Source organism: Loa loa, assembly GCF_000183805.2.
Source record: "Loa loa unplaced genomic scaffold supercont3.37, whole genome shotgun sequence".
Classification (NCBI taxonomy): domain Eukaryota; kingdom Metazoa; phylum Nematoda; class Chromadorea; order Rhabditida; family Onchocercidae; genus Loa; species Loa loa.
Window position 1 is genome coordinate 249,737 of NW_018108217.1, and position 24,964 is coordinate 274,700.

At 34.6% G+C, this 24,964-nt stretch overlaps 6 protein-coding genes across 6 annotated transcripts; 4 read left to right on the top strand and 2 right to left on the bottom strand.

Annotated features, from left to right (window-relative positions):
* Positions 1-1,759: 1,759 nt before the first annotated feature.
* LOAG_04230 (hypothetical protein) lies at positions 1,760-2,373 on the top strand (the record flags this gene model as incomplete). The annotated part of the gene is made up of 2 exons (XM_003139767.2): positions 1,760-1,960; positions 2,113-2,373. 2 exons carry the CDS (start codon positions 1,760-1,762, stop codon positions 2,371-2,373), a joined length of 462 nt encoding a protein of 153 aa, XP_003139815.2.
* A 138-nt stretch (positions 2,374-2,511) lies between these two features.
* On the top strand, positions 2,512-3,347 carry LOAG_04231 (hypothetical protein). The gene is made up of 2 exons (XM_003139768.1): positions 2,512-2,791; positions 3,215-3,347. Exons 1-2 carry the CDS (start codon positions 2,559-2,561, stop codon positions 3,336-3,338), a joined length of 357 nt encoding a protein of 118 aa, XP_003139816.1. The 5' UTR covers positions 2,512-2,558; the 3' UTR covers positions 3,339-3,347.
* Positions 3,348-4,811: 1,464 nt separating this feature from the next.
* LOAG_04232 (chromatin assembly factor 1 subunit B) lies at positions 4,812-8,492 on the bottom strand (the record flags this gene model as incomplete). The annotated part of the gene is made up of 12 exons (XM_003139769.2): positions 8,324-8,492; positions 7,856-8,006; positions 7,638-7,779; positions 7,325-7,425; positions 6,996-7,195; positions 6,798-6,885; positions 6,502-6,571; positions 6,097-6,201; positions 5,766-5,951; positions 5,432-5,529; positions 5,155-5,278; positions 4,812-4,977 (listed from the first exon to the last, which is right to left on the bottom strand). Exons 1-12 carry the CDS (start codon positions 8,456-8,458, stop codon positions 4,812-4,814), a joined length of 1,566 nt encoding a protein of 521 aa, XP_003139817.1. The 5' UTR covers positions 8,459-8,492.
* A 1,265-nt stretch (positions 8,493-9,757) lies between these two features.
* Positions 9,758-14,310, bottom strand: LOAG_04233 (tyrosyl-tRNA synthetase; the record flags this gene model as incomplete). The annotated part of the gene is made up of 14 exons (XM_020446545.1): positions 9,758-10,059; positions 10,129-10,298; positions 10,547-10,785; positions 10,967-11,149; positions 11,413-11,561; positions 11,684-11,830; positions 12,038-12,201; positions 12,303-12,384; positions 12,970-13,083; positions 13,163-13,287; positions 13,478-13,623; positions 13,712-13,768; positions 13,910-14,006; positions 14,240-14,310. The coding sequence occupies 14 exons, from the start codon at positions 14,308-14,310 to the stop codon at positions 9,758-9,760; spliced, it is 2,046 nt and encodes a 681-aa protein (XP_020303130.1).
* A 1,120-nt stretch (positions 14,311-15,430) lies between these two features.
* On the top strand, positions 15,431-19,620 carry LOAG_04234 (endonuclease/Exonuclease/phosphatase). The gene is made up of 7 exons (XM_020446546.1): positions 15,431-15,563; positions 16,051-16,167; positions 16,353-16,546; positions 16,962-17,175; positions 17,438-17,611; positions 17,838-17,983; positions 18,317-19,620. Exons 1-7 carry the CDS (start codon positions 15,492-15,494, stop codon positions 18,423-18,425), a joined length of 1,026 nt encoding a protein of 341 aa, XP_020303131.1. The 5' UTR covers positions 15,431-15,491; the 3' UTR covers positions 18,426-19,620.
* Positions 19,621-21,330: 1,710 nt separating this feature from the next.
* On the top strand, positions 21,331-24,755 carry LOAG_04235 (leucine Rich Repeat family protein; the record flags this gene model as incomplete). Its single annotated transcript, XM_003139772.2, has 7 exons — positions 21,331-21,504; positions 21,824-22,552; positions 23,136-23,257; positions 23,548-23,673; positions 23,892-24,208; positions 24,375-24,506; positions 24,643-24,755. 7 exons carry the CDS (start codon positions 21,331-21,333, stop codon positions 24,753-24,755), a joined length of 1,713 nt encoding a protein of 570 aa, XP_003139820.2.
* Positions 24,756-24,964: the final 209 nt, after the last annotated feature.

Sequence of the window (24,964 nt, forward strand, 5' to 3'; positions counted from 1 at the left end):
AGATATGCTACTAGCGGTTAGAGTAATGGAAGCAAAACAAAAGTTACCTTTGTCATTTGTCAACTTTGAAGTGCACACACACACACACACACACACACACACGCACATACACATACATACATACATACACACATATACACACATATATTGGTTTATTTAAAGCTTTAGTTAAATCATTTATGATGAAATAATGGTTGGATAGGAGATTTTATGCAAGCAAATTTTCATTTCAGGAAAGAAGTGATGTCATGTTGCATCCGGGAGGGAGGATAATTCGACTGTCAGCCTGAAATTCCGAACTTCATTTCCTTTATGATGATACTGTAAAAAGCAGTGTAGAAATTTTTTTTTGTCAAAGAAGGATTGTCGTGTAGAATTGTGTTAAGAAAATAAAAAACGGATCGTAGGAGGGATGAAGAAAGCTTTACACAGTTATTTTCATGATCATACACTTTTTGCTTTACCAATAAGAATCTTTTTTTTTTTGTTTCCAGAACTTCTTTTTGTCTTCTCCTCCGCCCTTTCTCGGGACTACAATGCCATCGATTTCATCTTTTTGCTTATTTCACATATAATGTTTTATCAACTCTGCTTTGTTCTAATTTCTGTAATTTTCTATTACCCGTTGATTGTCAGTTTCTCTAATCTCCACAACAAATTTACTGATAATCGAATGGGCTCTCGTGCGCTTGATCTTTCCACATTGCGCATTTGTCCATAGCATGTATTGCTGCGATTTGCATTTAAGCATGCATCTTCAAACTTAGCTGTGCTCTTGCAATTAGTCATTGTCTAAGCATGTTCATTAAGTCGGCCTATTATTCATTTCGATGATCGTTGCATCGAAAAATTAGAACTGCTAAGCAGCAGTTTGATGAAATTTTGAAAGTTACATAGTTTATGAGTAACTGTTAAATTTGGGTTGTCGAAAACATGACTGTGAATAGTAAGTATCATTCCTGGGAAGGCCTAGTTGAGGCCATTCCTTGTACTAACATACCACAATTTCGAAAATTTTTCTATTTTGCTTTTATCTTGCTTAATATAACTATAATAAAATCTTTAACAACTAATTTTGTTATTTGAAAAAATTTCGAAAAATGTTCATCCGTTAATTTTTTTTCTTTTACTCCTGCATACTTTCGAAGGCTGAAATTTTTTCACAAAAACTTAAATTGTTCTTGAATTTCATGTTCTACTTCATGGAACATTTAATCCTGTATAATCTTTCAAAATAATTTCAGTTTTAACTTCCAATTGATGATAATTAATGAATTCCAATAAAATACCATTTAGTTAAACGACAAGATTTAATTGATATCACTTAACTAAACCATGAAATCCGATTGATGTTAAAAGTTTTATAATTAGAAATATCGTCAACAATTTCCCATATCCGGCAAAAAAAAAATACATTCTCTCAAACAGTGGTCGAAATTAGCTCAAAAATTTTACACAAAATTTACACCTCCAAGGGAATCCGATATGATTAGTTAAGTTTTTCAAAAGGAAATCAAGAACTAAGACCATTCTTCTTCTATGATCTCTTCATTACATTATCAGTATCCATTGTCTATTCATTTTGTCCTTTCCTAGTATTCATTGTCCATTCATTCGCGCCAGTATTGCTATAATCACTTTTTTACTTATCATCTGAATTTTTGGTTACTATCTTATCACTTCATACTTTTGAAACGTCGTCTTCTACTTCAAATTTGCATCGAATACCATCTACCTTAGCAATGCTTATACTTTAGATATGGAATCGGGTAACAATCGATCCCATAAAAGCAGTTGTACTAGCATGGTCAATTCGAGAAGACAATCCTTAACAGCGCAACTTTCACGAACAGCCAGACGTTTTTCGGCTACATTGGCACCACAACTGACAAAACTGGATCCTTTACCATTGCTTCAGAATTATGAAGTACTTAATATACGATTAGTAAATATTGCACAGGTGAATTACTTCTTCTGCATTTACAAATTCAGGGTTTGTTGTGGTCACTTTGGTCACTTTACAAAAAAGAGATTCTAAAACTTAAAACTATTAAAATAAATTTTAAGCGTTACCTGAATTTAAATCATGTTCTCTTGACACATTTATTATAGTATCACGCAGCTATCGAGGGGTATGTTATCCAAAACAATGTAAACTTCAGTCCGATTGATTTTGAAATAACGGATGAAAATAATGTTCGTGTGCTCAGTATTAGTTTACATCCTGAGGAAATGATTCTTTCTAATGGTACCAGTAGGATTTTTTCGATCACATTCGACGATTGCGATCCTGAAGAACGTGGAACTGTGATAGCCAAAATCAGGCAACCAATATCACGTAAATCGTACACTTTGATCGCAAGTTTATACTAGACTGGTAGTTTTTGAAAGAGGAATTTGGACTTTCATTTGCTTAATGAATTCAAAATAAACTCAAAGTATTCACTCTCTATTGGTTGATCACTAGGTCTTTCCTAATCCTCTAATGATCCATTCTTGCCAGAAATACGGTAGAACTGAATTCTAGTAAAATAATGACGAAAGAATGAATTTGAGGCATGCGAATATTCGAATTTTTGGAATTACCGTGCTCAGATATTGTCCAAATCTCATCATGTGTTGATCGATATGATCGTTGCCAAATTAAACTCGTATCAAACTCAATTTCCAATTTCTTTACATTATGTGGTCCTTGCTTCTTTACACAGACCAAATGGCAATTCATAAAAGAAGGCAAAATTTACGCATTTATTCGGCCTAATTGTACATTTTTCGATGAAGGTTCATTACGGTAAATTGAATTTTTTTCAATTAAAAAGAAAGTAATAATGTTTTAATGAAAATGTCTGCTAGTTCTAGTACCACAACTGGTGACAGCAGGCGAATACATTTGATTCCGATGTCGGGAATTTTCATGTACAAATGAGTACAATCTGATATAATCGAGGATATCCTGGTGAATACATAATTAAAATTGTCAATATTACTGCCCTCAAATGAATTGAAAGGAATGATGTGACAGCTAGCAATAGGAAGATCTTTCCTGTCTGTCCGGTCTATAGTTGTACTACGTTCTAGCACGGAATGGTTGAACATTGATTTCGATTCCAATAATCATTCTTGCAAATTACTCATTTGTAACAATGCAATCGATTTTAAATTTTAACTTTTTCTACTTTTTGAGAGGAACTAATGGGAAAAACAAGATATTTAGACTAGAATGGGTGCCACAAACAGACAATGAACTACGAATGATTGTCATTGCATATGGCATGACACAAATGGTTCGGGAAGTATTTCCCTCCCTAAGCCGTATTATAAGCGAGCAGAACCAATAAAAAATTGGTAATATTTCCTTCTCCTTCATATTTCCGCTTTTTTCCCTGTAATTGTTAAATCGAAAAAAATTTTTTTTTAAACCGTTTATTCCCATCTTTCGAAATGTTTTTTTTTTCTTTTTTTATTGGAAATCAATAGCTGAGAGTACACAAATCACTATCAACTACCAGCACATGGACTAGAATAATTTCGGACATTGGCAGTGCAAGTTAAATAATACTAAATAACGAAATAATTTCAGTACTCTCCAGGGTTATGACCAGAGTGGTATCAACAAGTGGAAAAACAAAAAAAAAACGAAAATTTGATAAACCATTAATCCGATTACATTTATTTCTAGGTACTACCAAAACAATAAATTGCGTGGCGTCTGGTTTGGAATCTCTTCACAAAATGTAAATTTAGTATTAACCATTATTGTGTTTAATTTGTCAACAACTGGTGGCATTTGTCTCTTAATTAAGCCAATATGAAACTAGATGTTACTTTTGATTTCTGAGAAACTTTCAGCAAAGAAGTTATGCACTATGCATTTCCTCACGCTTCATTCTTATCATTCCTGTGTTTTTCTTTTAAAAAAAATTTGCAGCTAAACTTCAAAAATTGCAGAATATTGTAAAATAATTTCTGGAACTATTTGTGAAGAAAATGAATCAAGCCAAGATCTAAAGCATGACTTCAGTTTAATGAATGACATGTTCAAAAAATTAGTTGCCTCTATCCAATCAGTCCAGACTATACATATATATATATATATATATATATAAGGGTAGAACTGAAAGTAAATCACTGAATCCAATACATTCTGTATTTCGGCATTCAAGAGAGGCATTCTTGCCCTTTCTGGTAGAGGTAGTTTGTTCCAGAGAACCAAACGACAGTGGTATTCTTCTATCATCTCCTACTGGAAATGGCCGCTACTAAGGAGGAAATAAATGGTGGTATCAGTTAAAGTAATTTTACAAATTCAAAAGGAAACTGGCAGTGGTTCTAGTTTATTCAAATTACAAATGTATTATTCCAGAAAATATCAAAAAATCCACTGGATTGCTAAACGGAAAGTAAATCAAGGATTCATTGGACTATCAAACAGATTTCACTGGAAACTTTAAAACTGTTGAAAGAAAAATTTTTGAAAATCATTTAAAATAAGCTTCGAATGTTGACATGGAAATGGAACGAAGAGCACAAAAAACAAAATGACAAGAAAGTCATCCAAAGTAAAAACAAAATGAAACCTTATAAAACATAACAAAAAACAACAAAAGTTTGCTGGATAAAGGTAAAGATTTACTGAACAGAGTGTGGACACTGGATAAAACAGGGCAAGAACGTAATTAACGAATAATCTAAGCCACATATAAACATACGATTCACACCTTGAAAAATAAATTCACGACAAGCATGGTAATTATTTTACGTATTGTCAAGGGAAGATGAACAAAATAATAGTACATGCAATATTCATCAAATTACAATGGTAACGTGACTAATTTTGCCCGTTTTTTGTTCCCAACTTCAACTTCAGATTCCATTTTACTGTTGTCAAATTTCCCAGGACGCTTCACAACTGTTCTAACATTACAGCTAAAAGTCGCCGCATCTTCATTTCTTTTACTGTCTAGCGTTGATATGCCACTGAATGCTTTGCTTCTGGTTATTGTTATAATGAAACACAATATGCCAACTGTATACGAAACCAAAGTACTCGAATAGTTGTAAGAGTTCATATTTGTCAATTAATAATATCATCTTTCTAACCGTTATGACTGAAGGTAGCTATAATCAATAATTTAAAAATAAATACAAACTTACGTCATCTTTTGATCGCCTTCTTTTCCTGTTTGAGACGAGGCAATTCTTTTAAAAAATTTGAGAAGTGAATTAGGTGGTGAGCTCTCTCTTTTTCGTTTTTCATCCAGTTCAATCAAAGAATTTCCTGAATTTTTTTTGAATGTGTTCACTACAAAGTACAAAAACTCCCAGTGCCTTGTAAAAGCCATCATAATATAACGGCAACAATACTTGAAGCTCTTGATCAATCAATTTGGATTATCTGACTGGAAAACTGAAAACTTACGGAATTACTTACCGTACTTACGTCCTTTCCTGTCTCGTTCGAAAATCGGCGATGGTGGAGGTCGAGGCATTTTCCCGGTGTATTTTTCACCTAGTGCTATTTCGCCAAATCTGAATAAAGTATTCGAACAAGCATACATGAAAAGGAAGTGCAGAAACAATAATAAGAAAATAAAAGACCCCAACATTTTATTAAACTGAAAAGTCTTATAAAGGTCTAAACTGATCATTAATTTAATGCTTAAACTGAAAACAATAGACGCACTTACTACAGTTAAATTGAGGAAATACAGAGATTACTTTATGTTGGTATGTAAGTGACATATAGCTGGAAAAAAACGACGTGCCTGATGAAACTAATATAACCCTCCAAAGAACAAATCATCAAAACCCGTCCATCAGGACTCCATGTCATATCTGTTAGAGTATCGTACTGAAGATTAGTAGCACAAGCGACACATCTGCAGAGCTGGCTATCGAAAATATACACAGTATTCTTCGTTAATGCAGCCCAAACAATGCGATATGGAAGTCTAAATAGGATCCTTAGCACTGCTTAGAATAAAGAGTCTCCAAAAAAAATTTTCATTAGCTTTTCAGACAAATTAATATGGATTGGAACAAATACATAAAACATTTTTTTTTACTAATGGGTTGTAACTTCATCAAATAACTTACTTTAAAGGATTGCCGGCAACTCTTTTATGAAGTTTGAACAAAACAGGGCAGCAAGAAACACGAAAAGTAGCTTTTGAGGAAGGAATAAATGCAGCTGGACGACCTCTATAAATGTAGGCATAAAGTTTTAAGTGAAAATGAAATCAGAAAATTTTTAGTGTTTGATTCGACTTTTAATGATCCGATTTTCCACTGGTAAACCACCTGATAGTTGCCTTATTTTTTCCCGATGACAATGAAACCTTCCAGCACCTTGGAATACGAAATGTAGTGTGGTAATGCGAAATATCAAATATATTTGAAAAACAATAAAAGATATAATTCAAATCGTCGTTGACACTAAGTAGACCTTCATGGTTGCTTTAGCAATTATTTGAAAAAAAACTTTTCGCTCGTAAAACCTACTTCGGAAACTCACTACGACGAAAAATATAAGTCCCGAAAATATTCGAAGAACCGGTCTCCAAAACACCACCTAAATAACATAAGCAGGCATAATATCGTAGCAGAAATCTTACGGTTTATTCAGAATTTTATAGATATGACGATTTGAGACCGGAAAATGCGTGAAAAATACAAAAAACTTGAATTGAAAGAAATTTCACTTCTCTCCCTCATTCCTTTCCTTACATTTATTTAGGATATGGAATAGACAATCCCTGATTCAATATGCAATACAAAAGAAAATTTTTTAAACATACTTGGTGCAATCAGCAATTCACCATCAGGTGAGAAATCTGGAATTCTAGAGAAGGACATCAACTGGTCATCGTGAAATAACTTGTAATCCTAAGAGGAAGTTCTTTTTTAGGAACGAAATTCCGCTCAATCAGTAATCATTCATGGATATAAAGTGATTACCTCTATTTTCTGAAATAATTCATCAAATTAAAACTTACACCAGCTGTCAAATTTGACTTTCGTAAAATCGTCTTCGGTAAGCGAACATTTTGAATGCATATCAAACGAGTTCCTTTCTTCCCACACAAAATGTCCAGTTTTCGATCAGTGGACATCGTAGCGATATACTTTCCACGTGGATCCCACGCAACACCATTTGGGAAACGTCGGTATGACCTCATGTGCCATAAGCGTCTACCTGTTTTACAAGTCTATTGCTACAACTTTTGTTTGCAAATTTGGTTGCTCTTGTTCATTCTTTGAAAAATCCGTTGATACAAAAATCAATCAGTTTCTTGGAGCAAAACAACAGTTGACTGAATATCACCTGTATCTGCTTCATACATTGCAAAAGATTCGTCGTTGGATACAATGGCAAAACGCTTGCTATCCGGACTCCAACACAAAGAACAAATATCGCTATCATGGCTAAATCGGATTCATTGCCGCAGTACCAAAAACATGAACAATTTGAAATCTAACAAAATGTCATTACGGAACCGTAAAGCAAGATGCAGCTAATCGGACTTCTTTTCTACGAAAGTGAATTATAAGGGGAAATGTTTCCATTAAGCAAAACAAGATATAACACAAATTTCGTGCTGTCAACAGTTTTCAATATTTTATCCAGGTTATCTTACCTTAATGGAGTTTTGTATCTCACCCAATTTTCAACATTTGAAGGGAAGTCATCATCTCGAGGCAAAATCGGTTTTTGACCGTCTATATCGATTTTCCAAATGATTATACAACCATCGCAATCTCCACTCACAAGAAGTTGCCCTTCAATTTTGCAAAAGTTACTGACCAAGACAGAGTCGGAATTTTCAATGTCGCTAAACTCATGATAAAGAAATACCATTTGGTGAAAAGCGTGCAACATTGACAGTTGTACGATGACCAACTAAATTCGCAATGAAATACACTCCAAGATCTTCAGTTCCAAATGGTAGCATCCGAAAATCCATTTTCCAAATTCGCACTTCTCTTCGTAAGCTACACGTTACCAACTATAAACACAATAAGTATAAAAAGACAATGTTAATACAAATGGTCTTCTATTCTGAGTTAAAATCACTTGAAATAGTGCTAAAGAACTCGTAGACAGAGAAAACATTGTTAGTTTAATTTATAAAATCCAACCCATCGAAGTTTACTGAATATATAAAGGAAAAAAACTGTTGGTATATGACAGCCTCTCTTGATAAACGCAATGCACAGCTACGTTTACATATTTTATAGTACCATAGGCCGAAAAAAATTGGATGCTAGCTACAATGAACTGAGACGTAAAGAGATCAAATAAGGCAAATTAAATAACTCTTACCTTATAAAAATCGACTTTACCATTGTGTTGTGCTTGGAAGTCCACAGAAAGCAAGGAATCCCTATCATGCCAAATAATCTCTGGCATATAATGCAGCATTGCTGTTACCTCACTTTTCGCTATGTCTTCGACCATTTTCGTAAAAATTATTTTACCATATAAATTACCTGTTGTAACAACTAAGTTTTTAACAGACTGTTATACCAGTGGTTCATTATTAATTACAGATGGGTTCCATTTTATTTTACAAATACACTCCACCAGTTGTTATGGATGTAACCCTGAAGTATATGCAACAATGTAATGAGGTGTGAAATAAAACACCCGTACTCCAAATAATTATTTACTGACAGTATCTTATCAGTTAGTATTCATCAGTGACAGGTGTGTACAGACGTATATCATCATAACCCTTAAAGCACCTAGAAAAGTTGAACCGATCATCCCACAAACTTTAACCTTATGCAGGAACGCCGTGATTTCCCGCTCCTTTATCATTCGAATTAGAAAACATATAACTCTGTAAAATTCGGACAAGTTGCAAGGTTCAGACGGCTGTACGGTTCGGACAAGTCCACATATGACGGCGCGGAACGTGAAGCGGGAATTTCGAGTTTCATCGTTCAAGTGAGGTATCCCTGGGTTAGCGTGGAAGATAAGTTAGGAAGGAATAAAATGAGGTGTCCCGTTTCCTTTGGTGAAGTTTTTGAAAATGTCAGGGAAAAAACACTCTCTCCCCACCCCTTTTATTCGCTTCGCAAATATAGGGGACTTCGCATTCTAAATATCTATATATATTTGTCGAGATGCACTAACTTCGTAATAATTTGATACAGCATGAACATTGAAGATATGATTAAGATCTTGGACTCCAGTAACGATAGTAAGTGGAAAGCTTCATATCACCGTAAAAATTGCTGTTTCTTAGGTTGATCAGAGTTATTACTTTCACAAAGGAATGAATTAACACAGGCCGACTAATAAGAACTGGAAATCAGTCAAAAAGTTTTCTGTGAAGGGATAAAAATAAGCACGAACGCAGCGATAAGGAGACGATGTGTACTATCATTGAACATTTTCACGGATCAATCGAGTTTTTGCGAAAATGTCCCTGAAGAATTTTTTCTGGAGATTTTTTTTGTTATATGCTCCAATACACATTCTCAACAACGTGGTACGACCACCAAAAATTTGACAAAACATTACCAATTGGATAGGCTGCGCGTGTAGAATCTGATCCGCAAGAAGTTCAAGCATGGTCACGTACCATAGATGAGGTGTCTGTTTTAGAGATGAATATCCGTCTCATGCAAGCTAGCTCTGATATTATCCGCTAGAGTAAAGTACTGTGACACACAAACTCTTGTCATTTCCAATGTTTAATAATTATAGCAATAACCAAGTAAATTATACAAAATAATTTATAAGCCTTAATCAGTCAATCCACCTAACTAAATGATACTTCCGTTTGCCCCAACAAACAAGTGTGATATTTTTGCCATCCAAACAAATTTTATCGAAATCGACCAATTCATCAGGATCCGTGAATCGTGTTCCGTTTAACTTCAGAGCTCCCGCTTTCATCTTATTTATACTAGATCCTTCACCATTATGCACTCTGTCGGCTAACTCCCCCATCGTTGAAAAACCGGATCGAAAAAGCTGCTGCACTGATGCACTACCGAACTGCTCTTCTATAAGTGAAGTCGGCATCTTCCGCAATTCAGAAAGGGAACCTGAAACCACTTTTATCCGCAGCAAATGACGTCATAAGCTAATGCTTACATGACAATAAAGAAAACTACCATGAAAAAGTATTTTCGAGCATTGTTTCGCCATTTTCAACCCATTACTTCCATGTACAAACTTTGTCAACTCTTCCGCTAGTTTCTCTTGTGCGACCCATTTCCCTAAATTTGCATGGTGTTCCCGTTCAATTTCTTCGATTTCTTCGACATTTCGTAAGGAAAAGTACCTATAAAACAACAAAAGTTAATAGGTTTTGCTGGCAAACAGCCGAATTCATTGATTTCTGAAAATAAATTGAGTGCTTTAATTTTTATCCCATGAGTTTCCTCCACTGCAGACTACTTGTTATATACAAAAAGGAAGTTTCAATGCTTTGAAGTCTGGACACCCATTAAAATATGAAGGAGAAGGGAGAATTTGAAACCTCAAACAGTTATACTGCCGTTAGCGATGGAAACAATGAAATAAACTTGCCTTAGCAAGGGGACTATATCTGAGTCTGGTTTCTGACGAAAGTACTGGTAGAAAGTGAAAGGCGATGTTTTCCGTTCATCTAGCCATATGTTACTACCTTCCTTAGAAGTTTTGCTGAGTTTTTTTCCTTGAGCATCAGTAAGTAAAGGTAAACAAATGCTGGCTGATAGCTTCCCAGTTTTCTTTTTTATATAATCATAGCCTGCATCAAAGTGACCGAGTTGGTCATTTCCACCTATCTACAATAATTAACAACCAAATATCATATGCGATGCATAATTTTTCGCAGAAAACATACCAAAAGTACGTCTGTTTATATAATCCATCCATTTACAAGATTCACCTCATCCAAACAAATTTTCAAGTTTGCAAGATGAAATTATTATTAAATAATAAATTCTTGCAGATGTTCTCTCTTACTTGAAAGTGACAGTTATAGTCACGCGAAAGGCGATACCAATCATATGACTGAAATATCTGATATAAAAATTCACTGCAAGAAAGGCCTGACCCATCACGCATCCGGGATTTGACCATTCCTAATCTTAGCATATCACCCAGTCGAAAATCCCGACAAACTTCCAGAAATTGAATAGAGCTCATCTGAAAAATGCTGTGATGTAAAGTAAATCTTTGTTATGTTAGCTGTAAAAATGAGCTAGAATCACTGCGCGTAAACGAATTGAAACCCAATTTAGTATTGAATCGCGTAGGAATAACATCAGTGATTTTGCAAAAGTTTTAGTTCCAAACAATGATACATATTCTCCGAGATCCCGCATTCTACACCTCGAAATGAAGCAAGCATCGTTACCAACATAAAAAAAACATAAGCTGTATTATGCTATTTCGGTAAAATTTCTTGCCTTAAGGTGCCAATCAGCATTATTGACGATCGAGAGATGCTTGTTCGGTTGTACGTTACCTTCTTTGAAATTATTAAATAACTTCATTAGTTGCAAATTGATTTTTCCAGCGTACTGATCGATTTCATTACCCGAGACAATGATCCGATCTGAAACTTTTTCATACAATATGAATTATTTTTGAATGAAAAAGCAGAGGCAAACAATCGCCAACTAATGGTTTTTGGCAGACAGTCGTACCTGAAATCTATGGCTACAATAATTACGACACCTGTAACATGACCACTTGGATCCCCAACATAAGCAGTGGCTCCACCGATCAGGGCAATTGCATGACATCCGTGCAAAGTTGCTCGAAATAAGTTCGTTATTACTAGTAAATGACCAATGTGAAGGCTCTCTGCGGTAGGATCAAATCCTGAAATGATAAAACATTATTACTCGTATATGACCAATACGGAGGCTCTCTCCAGTAGGATCAGAAATGATGAAACAACTCACCACTGTAAAAGAAAAAAAGAACATAAACAAGAATAATTTTAGCTTCACATTCAAATCAAAGTTTCCTTATGCTAAACAAAGGGAACTGCATTACAAAACAGTTACTCACAGAACGTTACTTTACCCGCGTAAACAACATCGGGAAGAGTTGATACTACTTTGAAATCATCGCTGGATAAATTAGATGGATGTGAGGTGGAAATAAGATTTCTTTTTGTAAGGTCGACGCAGAACTGCTTAATATTTTTTGCTGGTGATGAAGTTGTAAAAGCACGTTTCAATTCAAATCTGAAAATACTTGACTTCCACTGAGTGTACAAATTGATAATCATCGGGTAAGCAAAAATAGCAAAATCCCTTTTAAAGATCAATTTTGAAGATTTCCTAACCTTCTTATATGAAACGAATAACAAAACGAGGTCGCCACTTCAAAATTTAAGTTCGGCAGTCGCATTGCTACCAATTTATTTCCTGAATAAAATCGGTTTGAGGTTTCGACGACATCAGAAATAAGCAATTTTTTGCACAGCCAGATAACTCCTTGGATTTGACTGCAGTGAATTAATTTCTTTAAAAATCCTATGTGAAGATAATTTACGGAAGCATTACAAAATATGAGGTTTTCCCAAGTTTTTTTTCAAATTCAACAATTTATAATAATTTATTGAAACACCAACAACTTGCAACTCCATAAACTCCAACGAAGAGTTCATCATATGAAGACCGAAATGGACATGAAGAAATTTGCGCAGCGATTTTGAAGAAAAAAACTGAGCAGTGGTCTCGAATTATTCAAAAAAAAAAAAGAAAAAGAATGCTAAGAAAAATCACCAATCACACGATCGTGATAAAGATGTTTTAATTTTTATACATAGCTTTGATATTCGTCTTTTTCCGTTGAAATAATTTCAGTGAAAGAAATCAAATCATGTTAGAAATACATTCTAGGCGCAAAGTATCACTGCTTGCGAAGACAAAGTCGATAAAGATGAAATTAATGAAGCAAATAGATGTATACATACATAATAAGCACACATAAATAAATTCAGTATTCACTTCTTAACCGTTCATTGATGAGTTTACAAAATGAATTTTCATCATATACTTTACTGATATCTTTCAACAAGTGGAAGTCCATAGATATAAAGTTACGAAGGTTATTGCCGATATCTGAAACATAGCCAACAGACAATAAAATTTATACCATAAACCATCTCGATTTCGGTTAAACAGCGGCTATCAAGGATACCTGGGTTATATATAGGAGGCCAAGAAGGTGGTGGTGCTTTGTGATTTCCACTGGTTTCCAACATATGACTTCGATCAGAAGAGAAGTGCTCTAGGTAATGTAAGCCACTAATAACTCGAAAACATCTGAAAAACAATAAAAGTTTGCAAGGAAAAGGTATCCTTCTTATAAAGCTTCCCTTTCCCGTATTTTCAAGTTAGTTTCTAGAATTGTCACATGCATTCCCCATTATTAAATATCACAACCTGTACTCTCAACCTTTTATTTGGTGCACAATAGCGCGAAGGCTCATCTGTGACAAGAAATTAAGCGTACCTGTGATAATTCGCATCCAAATTCAGTTCAGGACGAAATGTTTCGATCCAGTACGTTTGAGCATCACAAGGAAAAGTCAACGTTGTGTCGAAGTCATAGACCAACACTGAACCCGACTTTGAGTATAACAAGATTACATGATAATCCTGTAACACTCTAGTGTGCAGAAAAATCCCACAATAGTAGAATAGTAGAATATTTAAAAATTATGAGTATGCTCCAAAACATCCTGACCCATATCACATAGTCTCGTCCTCCCGCTGCTGCAGCACGTTGCTTCCACAAGGGAACCTAAAATGATGCATAGAACATTTCTACGAAAAGTTGAAGTGAAGAATTAAAGCCCATAGTTTTTAAAAAAAAATGTGTCCCAAACTGTGATAAAATACAAATGCAAAAATCTACGATACAAATAATTGAGCCGTTCATTACCATTCCATTTTTGTTGGAAATGAATACAGCACTGCAGCAGTTCAGTTCTTCCAGTGATACTGATACTTTCTTACATAATTTCCAGATATTTTCTTCACTATAAATTACGATAGGTTGATACAATCTAGTAAAATTCACCTATACTGAATTTTAACACTTGCAACCTATAAAAAAACGAAGAATTTAATTAGATTACAAATGCACAAGCAGAATCAATTCCCAAAGATAAAGAGATGTTGCTCTATTCAAAGTAAGGAATCTGGCGCAGGCGAGATGGATTCGAGATGCTAACTGCTGTAACTTCATGAAATCTACGAAAAATGCCCGTACCAATACATTGGCGTATAATCGCAGTCAAATCTCGAAAGAATAAGACAACTCTTCTTCTCACAGCAGGACATAATTCGATAAATCTGAAAAGCAGCAGAAGAACAGCAGTTTTTATTTATCAGAGAAAAATAAATTTCGGGAACGTAAACAAAAAAGAAAAACTGGAACTTCAATTCCAAAGGAATTACAAAAATTTCAGAAACTCACAAATTAAGTGAACAACGGTACAAGAAATTAAGCTAAGAACTCTTGCCTATGTGCATTTTGCTCATGAAGTTACTGGGAGAAAATTTGACGAATATAAATAATGCAAATAGAAAATTCAAGAACTAATAAAAAATTTAAACTGGAAAATTGTGGATTTTGAAGGAATATTTCTATTTCCTTAAAAAAATATTTCAAGTTATCTCCATCTCCAAAAAAAGTTAAGTTTATGCTGTAGCTGAACTTCCTCTGCAACATTTTGATTATTTTATCAATCCATCTTATTGAAACATGATTAATTTATTTCCTTACTTATGGATCATACCAGCTTTCTCAGATTCAAACGCTATTCTAGCAAACCCTGATTCCATGAGTCACCAATCCTTGACACTTCGCCGGAAATACCGCTCATCCCGGAATCATAAAAACAAGTGGGTTCGAATTGGTATAGCTCTAGGTTGGTGATTAAAAAGCCAAAAACTAAATCCCTCACCACCAGACTTTTCATTATTATTATTTCCTCGTTTTCTTCTCAGCTGGCATTTATGTGTTAGTACAATTTCGGGTTAGAAATGAGTTGTTATAGAAGGATTTCTTGGGAGAAGTTTTAGTATGTTCTCCGCGGGTCTTGTCTTCCTTTTCCTCTCCTTTCTTCGAACTTCTTCCCCATTGCTCATTTCTCAGTTCCTCTGTGTTCTGCGGGTTTAAATTCAACTCTAAAGAAGGCGGGAATTTAATGTTTATCAGAAGTTTAAAAATTGGAGAAAGAATAAATAGATAAAACTTACGACATCCATTTTCCAATCTCTAACGTTAAATTGGTAACATTAATAACATTTCTTTCGTTTCTCTCAACTTCTCCATTGATTATTGTCCAGTTCCTCTGTGGATTTAAATTCAACTCTAAAGAAGGCGGTAATTTAATGTTTATCAAAAGTCTGAGAAATGACGTCCATCAAAACTCCATTTTCGGACTTTATAATTAACTTTAGGTATTGCGTCGTAATTTTTTAACCACTTAACTGTAACATACACTTCATAATTGGAAATGGATACTACTGGTTTGTCAGAGAGTCCACAAAAAGATGAATCGAAGGAGCATTCGGAGAATTGCAGTTCTGTAAGTTTATCCTTGTTGACTTGTCTGAACTATCTAGAGATTACATTTTCCGCTTTAGATAGAATATGGTCAGAGTATTTTCCAAAGTCTGACCTCTCACTTCGTCATCATGTGAAATTGATCATATGAAATTGACATCATCATCATGAAATTTAACCAATGATAGAGTGTCGCCTTAGACATATTCTTATAAATTACGCAAGCCGAGAGTGCAAGGCTAAATGTAGCTACACGTGCTAACCTCCTGAAGTTGAACAGTTCAACTGGTCAACAAACCTAGGTGGATTTAAAGTGTTGTCTAAGCCCCTTTGGAGAAGTATGTTGTGCAGGTATGTCTGTCGTTCTATCGCGCTACCATCAAGAACGATTTGCGATCTGTATAGTTACCACCCATCGGTAATCATCCATCTCACCATTCTCAGTGTACTTTTTCCAGTTTGTATTGAATAATAGTTTTTCGTGATTTGCGATAGTTCTTTCTTTGCAGGAGGTAGAACCATCAAATGCAGAATGTGAGGAGGCCTTGAAAAAGTTTGTTCAATTCACCAAAACGGATGAAGCTTGTGCGCACTTCTTTTTGCAAGATTTTAATTGGCAGTTGCAGGCAAGTATTTGTCGTCATTTCAGGGACGGGAAAGGATGTATGATATTATGGCCGCCACACGAACCATATTTTCAAATTTCTCTTTCCTGATAGTGTTCATGTGCACTGAATCTTGGGATTTTACCATTAGCTTCATCTTGTTCACCTATTTCTTTTATTGACGAAGCATTCACTTTCTTATTCAGCCTGCACTGGATCGTTTCTTCTCGTATGCGCCGGAAACCAAGGAAAGGACTAATTCAACGAAAGCATCATCTCACCTTGTTGAAAATGAACCAGATAAGGATTTCTCTCTTACTGTTATGTCGTGGAACATCGATGGTCTTGATGAAAGCAATCTTACTATTCGTTTTACTGCAGTTTGCTACATAATTTCGAAGTTTGTGGTATTTGCGTTTTTCTTAGTGATTGTATTCCTATTCTTGATGTGGAGTTTATTCGGACCATCTCATCATAATGTGGGACACGCGGTAATGTTAAACTACATTGGGATGTTTTCTGGGAAGCTTTAGATAAACTGAAGCATATCTGATATGTTTTTGTAGGCTAAAATGGATAAATTAATAATCGATTAAATGGTGAATCATTGTGGATATATTTAGAAGATCTATGCACAATCATGACAAGTTTTTGCTAGTTTTCAATCGTGTCACTACCGAAAAGATACACTATATGAATGATCCTGATGTTTTCATCTCTCTGTACAATCAAGGAACATTATCCTCGTTCATTAAATAAGTTATAAGTATGCATGCATGTTGTAATTCTCGTTGTTCAACGTCCTCGAAATTAAGGATTTCTGCTGATGTAGTTTTCCTACAAGAAATGACCCCCGATTTGGTTCCGCAAATCAGAAAGAATTTGGGTGGGGAGTATAGTATCCTGGTTGCAACTCCAAACTTGCCATATTTTACGGTTGTCCTCCTGAAACCATTCATCGAGTTGATCTCGCATAAAGCCATCCCGTATGGATGTTCAGGAATGGGACGATCAATGCAGCTTGTGGAGGTCGGTAGAGCTTTGAATTTATACTTTCTGTTTGGAAGTAAAGAATGCTTATAAATTTCTTGCTTGACTTAACTGGATCTTTTTTTAGCTCATATTTTCTACTCCCGCTATACCTGATGCTAATAATATAGATGAACCTTTTCTTTTATTCTATGGCATATGGATGTGGTAAAAATGAGTAACAGTGTTTAGTATTCTCGATAGTTCCGTTAATGTTTAATAGCTTGTGTTCTTAAGGTCATAATGTATTGTTTTTCTTCAGACTTCGGCACATGGGCACAAAATGATGCTACTGAATACGCATTTAGAAAGTATGAAGGAGCATTCTGATGTAAGACTCACCCAAATCCAGGAGTGTTTTGAACAACTGACTGAATGGGATGATGGCAAAACTATTATCGTTTTTGGAGGTGATCTCAATGCTCGCGATAGCGAAGTAAGGAATCTCATCTTTGTCCGAATGCACATTGTTTCTGATTTTGAGAGGATCTATACCATATGTTCTGATAGTTGTGGCATACTTCCGGCTTCGCATCATTTTGAGATATCAAATATGAAGAAATGAAAGAATTTCCCTACTTCATGTTTAGTTCTTTTTTATTTTTTAGTGGATCAACTAAATTCTTTAGCATTCTTCTTCATTCATTTCTTCTAAAATATAGATTGGCGAACTTCCTCCTGGATTCAAAGATGCATGGGTTGCTGCGGGGTCGAAACCAAAATTCAAGTTTACTTGGGATACTTTGTTGAATGACAATAAAGCTGCTGGAAAAGCCCGATGCCGTTTTGATCGCATTATCTACAAAAGGTGTGTTGAGATTTTCAGCTATCGTCGAAGATGATTGTTCCATGTTTTTTCGTTAGTGGCATTAAATACCGTTTGACAAATTATACAATAAACCTCATTTTGCATACAGTTAAACTGTGGGATTCTTACTTAGAGCTGAAGTATTTGTCAGTATTGGCTAGCACGCTACCCTGAATTTTTATAAGCAATCATATAAGTAATTGATTTGTACCAGCACATTAAACATTAGGAATTCCTAATATATTATTCCGTAGTTAGGCCTGACAATTCTGAAAAATACGCTTTTTATTCAAAACGATTATGTATTGAATTATACACTCTTTGCTGTTCTAGTGCTGGTGTCTTCTCGGGAGTGGATTTTTCGCTTGAAGGTCAGAACAGAATCCGCACCTCACTTTGCTTTCCAAGTGATCACTGGGCTATTCTTGTTCATTTTCACTGACTTTTATTCTCAAATAATATAATTCAAAAAAAGCTGAACAGTGGATAAAAATGGATACGCAATCAACCTCTAATGGATGGTTGATTGCGTAAAATAAGTTTTTTGTTGAATGCAACGCTTCTGGATTTCCTCCAAAATGTTTGCATTGTTTTCAGTGCAAGTGAGTTGCTTTTTCTAAAAACTGACTTATGCTTATAATCCGACGAATAATGTAAATATGTATTAAACAATGTTTTATCCCCTATAATATATGATATTTTACTGTTGTGCACTCCGCAATTCTGCTCAACTGAGACACTTAAATGCTATTGAAATTTGTCGATCTGGTGATGCAAGTATGAATATATTACGCAAATAGGAATATTACGCTTTTGTTATGCATTAAGTAACGTTCCACCCAAATCCCTTTCTTGTTAAAGAGACCATTGTCATGTATTTTTTGGACATATGCTTTTATAACCAATTTACTATCTTACGTTTTTCAGTTTTTGTTTTCAATCTTAGTTGATTTTCAACGAACAGTGTTTAATTTCTTTTAATTAGTTCAAGAACACTATGTGCTCCACGCTCTACTGAATTTTGAGTTTTGCAATTTGTATTAGTCAACATTAGAAGTATTTCGTGAGCAACTCTGAAAGAATTTGGACAAGGAAACGGAGTAATCGAGACATTTCGAGCCATGATTAGCCTCTCTGTTGTTTATATGCAGAATATACTATTCTGGTTTGCAACAAGACTTCCTTTATTCTGCAGCTAATTTCCTATACTCTTTAAGGTTCTTCTTCCATGTTAGGGTTGGAGTGATTTTTAACCATCTTTATGTTTTTGAACTGCTATTAGTTTTTGCATTGTTTCTTTCAATTTTTTAGAAATCGCGAAACTCTGGTACTTTTTTCCATTCGATTGTTCCCGACTGTTTGATGATCACCTCGCTCCTTTCCAATTTCGTTTTTTGGAAGTGATGTAAAGATAAGACATCGTTGAACTTCTGTCGATTATTAATATTAATTTCAAATTTCATCGCATATTTCTTCAGATGTTATTCTGCCCCAAGTAAAATCGCTATTTTGCGCCCTATGCAGTAATGATTTTACTGGGCGTAGTTCATTCATCACACTGATTGCATGTAAATTTGTTATCATCTCAACTGGTATTGCTTTAAAACGGTGTTAGTTCTGTTGCTTTTCAGTTTTCTTTCATGGTTTTCTTTAAAAAGAAAAAAACTTTTTTCCAAATATTATTGGTAAACATCCGAAAGATAATTCATTGGATCCATCAGGAAGGATGCTAAAAATTGCGATTTAGTTATGTTGAGTCTTCACTTTTATTTTAAATTAAGAGTTCACAAATATTTGACTGGACAAATATGAGGTATCCACGTGGGATTTCTTTGGCTACCTGATAAAGATTTATATGCACAAAGTTCCTTCATCCGATAAAGCATCGCAGTCTCATCCTGAACAAACCCAACCTACCGATAAATTCAGAAATAGAGCGAATATTCACCTTGTACTTGGCGATCCAATTTTAAACATCCAAAACTCCCTATGCTGAAAGTCCGGGAAGGTATTGCACCAGTGTTCGTTCCGATTACAGAAGTGGGTGCTTATGAATTTGTCAGCTGTGCAATTTGCAACTGATATTCTTGATTAGCTTTCAGCGAGTCAGTGTGGTCAGTATGGTCATTTCATCTATAATGCGAATTGGTAGTATATTGGATTAAGAACAGTGTTGATCATATTGGTTGCTAAAAGTTTATGAAAAGAACTATTCTGTTTCAAGAAGAAGTCTGGAAGATGAACTATCTGGATGAGATATGGTAGGGAATCGAAAGTTCTTATGGAAATGTTTTTATTGCAATTTTCTTTTACCGTAACAGCGTTAATGTTCTGATTCATTTCCTATTTTCGTTCATTCATACTATTCGAAAACATAGAAACACAGGCATTGTGGGAGTTCAGTTGCTGATTTGACAGAAAACAAACAAAAAGACCAAGATGAAATAGCTGTAAAAAAAAAAAATTTACATGAAAATGAGGTTTTGGTAAATAAGCCTGAAACTTTTGACCAAAATATCATCATGTTATTCTCTTCTACTGAGAAAAACAATCGGGAACCTTAAAGGAACAATAACTTCGAGAATTGTGGATAGATTCATTGCAAAGTTTTTAACTTCATAATGAATGACAACGTAGTTGTCACTTCTCCATGATATTATAAACAAGTAACCAATTTCCGGATCTTATAATTATCGTAAATTAATTTCCATGAAATTATTCGCATTGTAATGCAAATGAATAACAAAGAAAGCAGCTAAGAGGCGGTATTGTTGATTCTTTCATCAAAATTGGTGCAGGTGATATAAGTAAGATAAGCATTGGATGCATGGCTATGCGTGTTCAGTTAAATTACTTGCTTACTTTTTAGCTGTTCTAAGTATATATATATATGCTACATCTTGAAGGTTTTTCAGGTGGAGTAAGGAAAAGAGCTGGGAAGTAAAGTGGAGTAGAGTGTTTGGAGGAGGTAGTTGAAATTGTACTACTGGCAAGTTCTATCTCCCTATCGTTCGTGTTTGTCCACATTGTCAACGTTACAACGATATTATACATCGCATCCAGGGTGAGTGGAGAGGAGTGTTAGGGACAGCTTTGCTTACCATTCATTTTGCTTGCTTTTTACATTTAGGTGGATTCGATTGATAGATAAATTGTACGGACCATTATTTATTTATCATCAGATTGCTGATTTCCTTTTCCTGAAGATCGATTCGTCACCTATTATTGTTTCTGCATATAATTAAAGTTCATTCTCACTTTGCTATTACTATTATTAATATTACAATAGCTATAACGACATGTATGCCTCCTATCTTCATTACTATTCCTATCGACTACCACTCCTTATGATTTTTTACTTTTTAAATATTTTTCCAACATTTTCGCTAACTCAATGTCCACCAGTGCAATCACCTTGCCGTTGTGCACCATCTTTTCACGAACCAGTTGCCATTATTTGTGAAAATGCATCCACTTTATCCGATATATTGACTGCCATATCGGAAGCACGGAGTGTTACAGTATGTTATTGTTTGTTCACACTATTTAAATCATGTATTTACAGTTTTGTGATGACAAAACTCTCCAGTTCATTTCTTGAATGAGATTGAAAATAGCTAACCGTTACTTAGTTATCTATTTTGATCAACCGTGTACATTCCCGAAAATTATTTTGAAATCCTGAAATCCTGAGAAAACTTATTAGTCTCATCAGAAATTTGAACCCCAACATTTCGTTCTATCAATCAAAAAAGATTGCTTTCTTTTAGGAGAAAAAATTGATATTTCTTTGACTTCAATATTTTGGTCAAGTTGAAATAATTCAATCGATAATTTCAGATAGCTGTTCTTCATATAACGAACACCGTCATTCCAAGTCTTCCGGCCTATATATTTCAAGATTTTGCTATTTCACGATTGGTGCTAAACCGGTGTAATCTGAATCAAATAGATGATAATGCATTTGTTGGAGCAAGTCTTGATAAATTAGTTGACTTAGACCTTTCTGATAATCAGCTAGGTGCAATACCCATAGCTGGTGTCCCACGCTTGACTAATCTCAAGAAATTGTCCCTGAATCGAAATCGCATTAGTCATCTGCAGTCCAATTCATTCATAAACTATGAATCACGAGATATACTGCAAAAATTGGAACTAGCTGGAAATCGACTTACGGATCAAACCTTTGATGATTCACTTATCTTTAAACCATTACGTTCTTTACAACAGCTAAGCCTGGAAACAAACGCATTAAATGTTATCCCATCTGCTTCATTAATCAATCAACGACATACACTAATTAATCTGAATTTGGGATTGAACCAAATCAGTGAAGTCCCTGTTGGTGCTTTAGATTTTCCAAATCTCAATTCACTTTCACTTGAATTCAACGGCATTTCGCAAATCATTCCTCAAGCATTTCAAGGAATTCCTAATCTGCAGCATTTATATCTTACGGGTAACAAATTCCCTTCCTGGCAACCTGAAATGTTCACATTCGTCCCGCATCTGTTGACCTTAGGTATTGGTGAAACCCCAATTGCCGTGATACCATCAAACGCTTTTCAGGTAATTACAACTGATTTCAAAACTAAAGTCGACAGTTAATTATTTTGTCATTTATGACTTAGAGTGTTAATTACACCCAGTTTACTTTACTTTAACTTTCCGTTCCGATTATATTCCGTCAGTTATTGTTTTTATATATTATTTATATCTTTATTCCCTCCCTTCTTTCAAATTATACTTGTGCCTTTCCCTGTTTCACCTGGTTCATTACTTTCATAATTATCCGGTCGTGACATTTAATGAACAACTATCATTTAATGAGATTAAAATAATATCTGTATTTGTTTCATTCATTTTGCATTCAGTTTGCATTTTCTCGTAATTTAAATTCTTTTCTACTGACCTTTGTCATCCCACTTTTTGCGTGATTATTTTTATGTCTAGCGTTATATCTTTTGCTGTAACTAAAAATAATTTTTCCAGACTTGGAAACATAAACCATATATCATAATGAAATTCGAAATGAGCTATGGTTACTCAGAGTACATCATTCTTCATTAAATTAAATTATTTGGTGACTTAAAAATTATTCATTACCAGATTTTATATTCATAACATAAAACTTACGCAAGTTTATTGCAAGTATATACCCAAGTTGATACGTTTGGAAATGTCCGATGCAGCTGTTGATACAATTGAACGTGGTGTTTTCCAGAGAACGCCAAATATTCAAGCAATTATTTTGAATAAAAATCGCCTTTCTGTGTGAGTTAGAACTTTCTAGTTTTTGCATAAATTGATAAAAGTGAAGTATCAAATCCTTTGAAAGATGGGATAAAAAGAAATAAATGTTTACATATTCATCCTTAAACTAATCTTTCCTCAGCAACAATAATATTGATAAGATGTTGCATGCATTATATCACTCACATGTGGCTGAAATATTCATTTTCTATTTCACTCTATTTTAGCTTCTAGGTGAATTTCCAACATTCAATTCAGTGTTGTATAATGTTGCTAAAAAATTCCAATCTCAGGTTTGCTTCCTTTTTCAGGATACGTTCCGATTACTTTGAAGGTTTGCATCAACTGTATTCAGTGAATCTAGGTGGCAATCGCATTGATACTTGTGAACCATTGGCTTTTGCAAATCTTCCACAAATGAATCATCTTGACATCAGGTTTTTGTTTTCTATATCTTCCGAATTTTTCATTTACGACCGTATAGACATTCTGAAATTTTAAAAACTATCCAATTCAAAAAATTGCTTGGAATTCCACATCTGGATCAGGTACTATTTAAAGTTCGAATGGTGTACGATCTTTCTGAAATATTTAATTTAACTTGTGAGGATAATAACCAAGACGCTTTTTCATCCATCAGAGTAATTAATTTTAGTTCCAATCAGCTTCAAACGTTACCGGATAATACATTTACAAATTCATTTTTACCGGATCCGAATGAAAGACGTATCATGTACGTGTGTGGCAATCCATGGTTGTGTAATTCAGCTCTGGAGTGGTTTCGGACTTATCTCCAGGAAAACGTTGACATTGACATCGATAAGCCAGGATGCGTTGCTGCTTGTATTGACAATGTCAACAGTTGTCCTCCAGTTGGTACCCCGTTACGAGCTGTGGATTATTGCCCCGCCAACGACACACCTCTCCCACTAACTGGCAATGCGCTGTCACTCGTTGGTTGGATTATTTTAGGTTTGTATTTTCGAAGCTTATTTAGGAATCTGTTATAGGAAATACGACTAAATCAATCTATTTCTTTAGTTCTAGACCCCTATTTCGAATTAAGACTTCCTTACTTAGATCACATAGGTTCGAGAAGGAATGTAAAATCTAATTCTCAAGTTCTTACATTTTGCAGCTATCATAATGACAATTTTATTGATCAGTATATGTTTGATGGCACTAGTCCGTTATGGAATATCGCATCGAAGAAAAAAAATGAAGGATCAGGAAGCATTGGAAAACGAACAGAGGATTATGTCAATAACAGGTTTATCAATATATGAAATATTCAAAACCTCTCTGCATTCAAAAAGGGTAATGTACGATACAAAGTTTCTTATGTCTGAAAGTAGCTAATTAAATATTAAATTTGAAACGCAGTAAAACACTATTGCATTTTCCAGGAAGTGGAATGCCGTCAGTAATACCTCGATCTTATTTGCCGCCACCAACAGTAGATCTCGACTTACCTCCAGCTCACAGTTTAGATGAAACACCAGCCAGCTACTTATATTGATTTCCTATCATAAATAAAATTTCAAACTGAGAATAGAAGATCTAATACAATCGTTTTATTTGAGAAATTCATGGTCAATAGCTCGAAAGCGATGTCTAAGCGGTAATTACAATTATATATACATATCAAAAAAAAATCCATGTTTATATATATATATGCAGCTATGCGTATATATATATATATATATATATATATATATATATATATAT

Excerpts from the sequence above, each read along its gene's own strand:
- LOAG_04231 (XM_003139768.1), top strand. The coding sequence starts at position 2,559 with ATGCGAATATTCGAATTTTTGGAATTACCGTGCTCAGATATTGTCCAA. Across the intron at positions 2,792-3,214 it reads TTCGATGAAGGTTCATTACG|ACTAGAATGGGTGCCACAAA; the intron begins GTAAATTGAATT and ends CAAGATATTTAG.
- LOAG_04234 (XM_020446546.1), top strand. The coding sequence starts at position 15,492 with ATGGATACTACTGGTTTGTCAGAGAGTCCACAAAAAGATGAATCGAAG. Across the intron at positions 16,547-16,961 it reads GTTTGCTACATAATTTCGAA|GATTTCTGCTGATGTAGTTT; the intron begins GTTTGTGGTATT and ends CTCGAAATTAAG. Across the intron at positions 17,984-18,316 it reads GATCGCATTATCTACAAAAG|TGCTGGTGTCTTCTCGGGAG; the intron begins GTGTGTTGAGAT and ends TTGCTGTTCTAG.